The sequence below is a fragment of the Monopterus albus genome, unplaced genomic scaffold, assembly GCF_001952655.1.
Source record: "Monopterus albus unplaced genomic scaffold, M_albus_1.0 scaffold134.1, whole genome shotgun sequence".
NCBI classification, from domain to species: Eukaryota; Metazoa; Chordata; class Actinopteri; order Synbranchiformes; family Synbranchidae; genus Monopterus; species Monopterus albus.
The window spans coordinates 3,118,205-3,125,060 of NW_018128014.1; the positions used below are offsets into that span (position 1 = coordinate 3,118,205).

At 44.3% G+C, this 6,856-nt stretch overlaps 1 protein-coding gene across 4 annotated transcripts in view; it reads right to left on the bottom strand.

The window, feature by feature from the left end:
* The window catches only part of ptprr (protein tyrosine phosphatase receptor type R), a 42,019-nt gene that overhangs the window by 13,311 nt on the left and 21,852 nt on the right, over nt 1-6,856 (bottom strand). For 3 of the 4 annotated variants that reach the window (XM_020613426.1, XM_020613429.1, XM_020613428.1), the window contains exons 3-8: nt 5,463-5,576; nt 5,228-5,377; nt 4,257-4,364; nt 2,941-3,063; nt 2,730-2,851; nt 2,386-2,520 (exon numbers count right to left, since the gene is read on the bottom strand). In XM_020613426.1, coding sequence (XP_020469082.1) covers nt 2,386-2,520; nt 2,730-2,851; nt 2,941-3,063; nt 4,257-4,364; nt 5,228-5,377; nt 5,463-5,576 — 752 coding nt within the window. The remainder of the gene's footprint in view (nt 1-2,385; nt 2,521-2,729; nt 2,852-2,940; nt 3,064-4,256; nt 4,365-5,227; nt 5,378-5,462; nt 5,577-6,856) is intronic. The other variant, XM_020613427.1, reaches the window with a different exon arrangement.

Here is a 6,856-nt window from a genome sequence, read left to right on the forward strand (position 1 = left end):
GCTGTACTTCCTGAGGAGGCTGAGGAGGTTTGGCATGTCGCCTAGGATCCTTTGCAACTTCTACAGCTGCATCATGGAGAGCATCTGGACCAGCTGCATCACCGTCTGGTATGGCAGCACTACTGCTATGGACCGCAAGCGCCTGCAGAGAGCGGTAAAGACTGCGGAGAAGATCACTAGGACTCCACTGCCCTCTCTGCAGAGCATTTACCACCGCAGGGTGCATAGGAAAGCTGCCTCCATCCTCAAAGATCCCACCCACTCCAAGCACGGACTGTTTATACCCCTACCCTCTGGTCAGAGGCTCAGAAGTGTGAAATGCAGGACCTCTAGACTGAAAAACTCTCTCTCCAACTACCATCAGACTTCTAAACAGCTGACTCAGGAACTGCCTCATGTAATTCCACCTGTACAGTTTACACACTCAGTTTGCACATGCATAATTGCACACTCACTGCTGAGTATCTGCACACACAGCTCCCATGTAGCCTACATTCTCTCTTCATTGTATTATGTTCTTGTTGTATTCTTCATTATGCTTCTTTCACCGGTTGTTTTACAGAGCCTTAGATTTTAGATTTTGAGATTTACATTTTGTGTTACCTATGTATCAGTGTTATATTTCACTTGTATTGTGTGACATTCGTGTGGACAGCAAAGTAAGAATTTCATTGTAAAGGGAAACACGTCTCCTCGCTGTGCATATGACAATAAACACTTGACCTTGAGCTGAACTTATTTCATTCTTGCAGGAGAAATACCAATTATTTTGTCCCAGTAAAGTGTCAGAACAGAGGAAGGCCATGAAGAGAAGACAAGGTGTGCTTTCATGTGGTGTGTGTGGCTGCGTGTTGGCCTGGTTCCTCCCTAAGACGTTGCTTCCTCCCATTCGTGTGATTGGTGATTGGCTGCCATCCAGAGTGGACAACATGCACACAGAAAAGAGACACCAAGAAAAACATCCTGTTCACACTCTGGGCCTGAAATCCTTCTTACCTTAAGAAACAGAATGTGCTCCTCACCAACACCCTCGTTCTGAAAGCTGATGTAACCAGAACAACATGGCCTCCGAGGTCTGAGCCGAGGAAGCGCTGCAAGTTAACGGACGAGTTATGCAGATAAAAGGCTAAAGTGCTCGAAACTGTGCTTAGGCACAGATAAAGATGTTTTCTTTGCAGCTACAAAGCTACTGAAGTGGGAAATCAGAAAAAAAGCTACAGACAGACATTGACTATCATTCTTCCCTGGTTTTGAAGATGGTGGTGACAAGCACCGACTGTCTAACATGGCGGTCCACAGCTTTCCCACAGACATAAAAGCATCTATATTGGCCACGTTTCCCCACTCATTCATTCTGTAGCTCCAAGTCAGGCCACATAAAGCCAAAACTATCTGCAAGGCTAAGATCGTGGTGTCGACAACTAGGACCGTTTACAGTCACAGTTCCTTTCATCTGCATCGCTGAGATTCTTCTTCCCTCTCAGGTTAAACCACCTCAGTTTGTTTCAATGTTACAAAGGACTGTTTCTTATCATCTCCATCTGTTCATTAGACAAGTCCAAGGTCATGGGTGGGTAGATGTCCGGAGTCAAAGGTACGTTGACAAAGATGGCCATCTATAAAGTAACGGTATTCTTTGTGAAAATTGAGCGGTTATGTTACATTTATGTGAATTGTAGGAAGTGGGGCTAAAGGTCCTTTAAGCAGACATAAGGGTAGTATTTAGACTATTAGAGTTCATGAAGTCACTCCTCACTGTGCCAGAAAAACGCAGCTACGCAGGAAGTGCGTCCAATAAGATGCCACCTTTTACATAAACTGCAGCCTGAGGACATGTACAGGCAGATCTGACAGACACACACGCACACTGCACATTGTTTATGAAGGAAATCTACTAAGCTATCTGACTTGTTGAGTGCTGAGATTTCTGAAAGGAGACAAACTTCTGTTTAAAGAGTCCTTGTCAGCACGTACACAGCCCGATGCCTGGTGGCTCCAACAATCACAGGTAAAAGGTTACTCTGTGCTTATCACTCACTGTGCTTCCCTTCCTAAACATGCTGAACAATCTGAGGGCTCATCAGTTGTTCCTCCCTCCAAATGGTACTAAATGCAAAAGTTCAATCAGTATTGTTTTGCTGTCCTGTTCAGAAAGTAGCTCAACCTTTGCTTACAGGTGTCAAAAAACAGCAGGTAAGAAGAATTACCTGCACAAAGGCAGGAGTACTTCAATGCTTATGCAGCTTTTCATTAGCACTGAGTTCCAGCTCTGACTAAAACAACAGAATTGATCAGGCCTATAGCTTTAACATTTATTTCTTGCAGTCTTGATTAAGGGGCCGGGGCTAGCACACCTTTAAACTTCTACCTGTTCCTTCCTCTTACCTTTCCTGCAGTCCTGCAGCAGGTTTCATCCTGAACGGAGAGGGGCAGGGCTTTAGCTCATTATTGGCCGTCACCGGGGCAACGCTGGCGAGGGGAGAGTGGCTGTTGTAGTTGACAACTGGGACAGGGGCGGGGCTACAGAAGAGAAATATGATGAGGTGCCTGAATTTAGAGGTTCTTATATCACATTTTTATTAGCACCGCCCAGCTGTTTAACTATCCTTCCTTAAAAATTACAATTATTTTGTAATTTTTAAGTATATTTGCCCAGAGTATTTAGAATATTTTGGCAATAATTCAGAAATTTGGTTACTTTGGCATCACTGCATTGTTTGCTAAATTACCTGGGCAGAGGGACAACAGGTGGAGCGAGGTGGTGGCAGCCTATGATTGGCTGTTGCTGGGGAGTGGGTGTGGCTACAGCCAGCGGAGGCTCAGCTTGGACCATGCTTCCCGACAACACAAACTGGAGAACGAAAGGGGGCATTCAGCAGTCCTTATGGGCTTTTTGTTTTACATGTTAGTGGTCTAACAGTTTAGGTGCCAGGCGCTGACCTTGGTGGTGTCTGACCTCTGGGCGGAGTCTGGAGGGGCTGCTGGAGTCAGGTGGAGGTCAGGGGGCAGGGCTTTCAGCTGTCTAGCAGAAACCTGGACCTTCTCTTTAATTCGATACAAAACCTGGAGATCAGACCAGAAGTTGTTAAAACAATCTGTTCATAATGCCAACCAAAGAGAAAAAATAAAGCTAATAGCCATGTCCTTCCAAAGCAGGTCTAAGGTCAGGCATCACATCTCAGCACCGTCCTAAGCACTGACAGAAATGTGTGTGCAGTATCGTTTCAGAGAAAACTTCAGGACAGTGAAGACAACACATTTGGAAACATCATATAAAGCTGATCGACCTGTCGGACCTCCAAGTGCCTCACTGTGGTGTCTGGTCACCCTCGTGTGGCTCAAATGTCATAGTGCAACAGACAGAGCAAAACAAAACAGGACTGAGAGGAATATTTGTCTATATTTCTATATGCTGTTCTTATTTGCATTGTTATGATTTTATTTTTCTGCTCTTTTCATGTTATATAATTATTGAATGTTACACAAATAAATATTCATGCAATGTTGTTTCTCCCAGTCCTGCTTCCTTGCGATGGCATTTTATGTGTAATGTAGATGAGGTGGATACTGTTGTGTAATATAATGTACCTTTTCTGTATGACAACAAAGCAGCGTGTGCGTGTAGTTCTTTTGTAAAAATATCTAATCAAATCAAATTTTATTTGTATAGCACCAAATCAAAACAAAAGTCGTCTCAGGACACTTTACAAAGTCTAGACCTTACTATTATCACTATTATTACAGAGGGAAAACCCAACAAATCCCCTTGAGCAGCACTAGGCGACAGTGCTTTACTCATGTGTGTGTGTGTGTGTGTGTGTGTGTGTGTGTGTGTGTGTGTGTGTCTAAAGGCCAGGACACAGTGACCTCATTCTTACTTCTAGTTTGTGACGACTACTTTGAGTTGTACTGCTTGGCCCCTGTTTTACTCATGCATGTTCAACAGCAAGAGACGAGCAGCAGATTTTTACAAGTACACCTGCTTCTTTTGGTTCATGTTTGTGCAGCAGTGCAAAACACAAAGGCCTGGCTGAGGTGGAATACAAATCACGGGATGTGGTGGTTAACACATCATCTCTAAGTTAGTCTCAGATCAGAGATAACTGCAGGTAACGGGTCAAGTCCGATACAGAGCTTTGCAACTGCAGGTTTACAAAGTTGCAAAGCTCTGTACAGGACGCTGGTTTGAGGGTTAACACTTGGTTTCAGAATTAAGTTTAGATTTAGGTTCCTGTGTGTTTAGCAGTGTATTTTACCATCAAGCAGGTGATGACGATGACAAAGATAGTGAAGAAGAGGACGACAGCATAAAAACCTTCTCTGTTCCACACGTGTCCCCTCTGCTCGCCCTGCAGGACGTTTTTCTACAGAAAAACAGAGAAATTCACATATTTTCAAAATCTAGTTTCTGATTGTCTGTGCAGGACTGTGACACTCTGACAGTGTCCAACCTGACTGACTTATGGATTCATGAACCCAACTTTATTTTAATATTTTTATTCTTCTTCCTACATTATACAACTTAGACATATAGACAACGTCATGTCATGTTGAATGCTGTATTTACCTGCATGCACTCTTGGTTTATTTGGCTAAAAAAATTGTTATAGATACTTATAGATGCATGTAGTGTACTCCATGAGTGTGATCCCCAAAATGACACATTTGCCCAAAATTCCACACGGCATGATGACAACTTCACCTTCTCTATACAGTACAGCTATGTTAACAAAACAGAAGTACTGTGCTGGTTTTCAGTTAATTTTAATGGGCAGATGGAGGACAAATTAACAAGGACTGTGGTTGTGCTACCCTCTTTCCAAACACTCAGTCTTTTCATCCTCCAAAGGACATGCACTAAAAAAGTCAAGAACCACCGCTGTACAGCAAGAAGAGAACCGGACTTGTTCTTCCTGCTCCTCACTGATACTTGGAGGAGTCTGATTTGTTATGGTAATATTATTACAGTAGAGCTGTCACATTTCTCACAGCTGGGAGTGAGAGTAATAATATTAATATCATATATAAAGAGGCTCTGTTCTTCCTCAGGCTGATCGATGGAACTTTAATACTTCCATTAAACATTTAGCAGCAGCACTCTGCTCTCTAATAATCCCAATCCATCCACTATCAGTCTGTCTCCACGGAGATTAACGAGGCTGCCTAATGAGCTGTGGTCACCTAGGAGACAGACGAGCAGGCACATGAACAGTTTCCAAACACACACCTCAGTCGAGACCTCTGTGATACCGAAATGTCCCAGGTGGTGGTGAAGGACTCGGACATTCAGTGACTGGAGGACCTCTTCAGCGGGGCGGGGCTCAGAGATCCCCAGCCTATCAGAGGACACGAAGAGCTCAATGCAATTCTTCTCCTCCTGTAAGAGCAGTCCATCGGTCAATCAATCAATCAAGCAATAAATAGATCAGCAGAGTATAATATTTGAATGGAGTGTCTCTTACATTCAGCCGGTTGATGTGAACACGGCCTGCAGGAACACCCAGCGCTGCTGCTACACCTTCGCGAAACCAGCGAAGAAGACTGACGTTCAGCCTCCTCACATCCACAGCCAGATACTGAGTGAGGGAGGGGGAGAGAGGGAGTCAAGTTTCCATCCTAGTGCAAGTTTCAACTGAATTTGCAGAAAATGGTGAACAAAATGCTCATTTCCATCCACCTCTGGTTTATGAGAATAGGCTGATGGAGATTAAACAGCTGGCAGAGCCGATTCTCCAGCCAGTGCCGTTAAACCAGTGGAGAAGAAGACGAGGGGATTAACAGAGCTCAAGATTCAACTTGTTTTGCCAGATGACTCTGCTTGTGTCTGTCAAACAGGCCAGCTGTGCAGTATTTCAGCCCTGTTTTGTTGAGAGCTTCCCCCTGTTGTCCAACAAACATCACAAGATAATGATTTCCAAATAGCTGCTGGGGAAATCTACTGCACCGCTTCTTTCCTTTGTCTACATTTACACAAGCGTGGCATTTCTAGCTACAATACTGGTTCTAAGAATCATTAGACCATCAGTCTGTTTCTTCTGTCCTCACAGAAACCAGCACGGAGCTGGATGAATTTTACAGCCTCATCACCAAACAGATCATAACATCATCCTCCAGCTCTGTTATTTTCTCTCCCTCTGCTACAATCCAGCCCCCTCCTCTCCAACGCCTCTTTGTTTGGCTCCTCCGGTTTTCTCTCAGCTTTCAGCAAAAGTGATATGGGAGACCGATGAAACACACACACTCATGACTGATCCTGGACTGTAACTGCAATCAGCCTCTGAGTGTGAAGAGCAAAAACAACAGGAAACATCTCCGGATGGGGACGACAAGGACTTTTGAACAGAGTCGATCTGTGGTGCTGATGGGGGTCAGATGGACTGTCATCAACTGAAGCGACCGACCGTTTTAATCAGACCTATATTAAAGAACATGACGCTATTCAGCACGTGAGTCGGCACCTTCATTTCAAAGCAACCCTTGTATTCACGTGACCATCTGAGAAACAGACAAAACCCACATACCGCCGCATCATCGATGAGCCCAAAACATCCGACTGTTATGTTGGATGAGTTCAGATGAAAATGTACATGAAGCCTCTGCTGCTCGGGTTCAAACGCCCCTATTGCTGCTGCACTAACAACTCTGTGTGTGTGTGTGTGTGTGTGTGTGTGTGAGCGGTTGTTTGCTAATGGCTAAAACAACAACATGTTCTGTTACTGCTTAATTCAATATCAGAACAAAGAGCAGAGCCGGATGGGCTCAACACACACACAGCTGATGTTATTATCGTACAATGTGTGGCTGCACTTGGCTCTGCTAAACTCACTTCTGTCTCATCCTGAAAATAAAACACTGC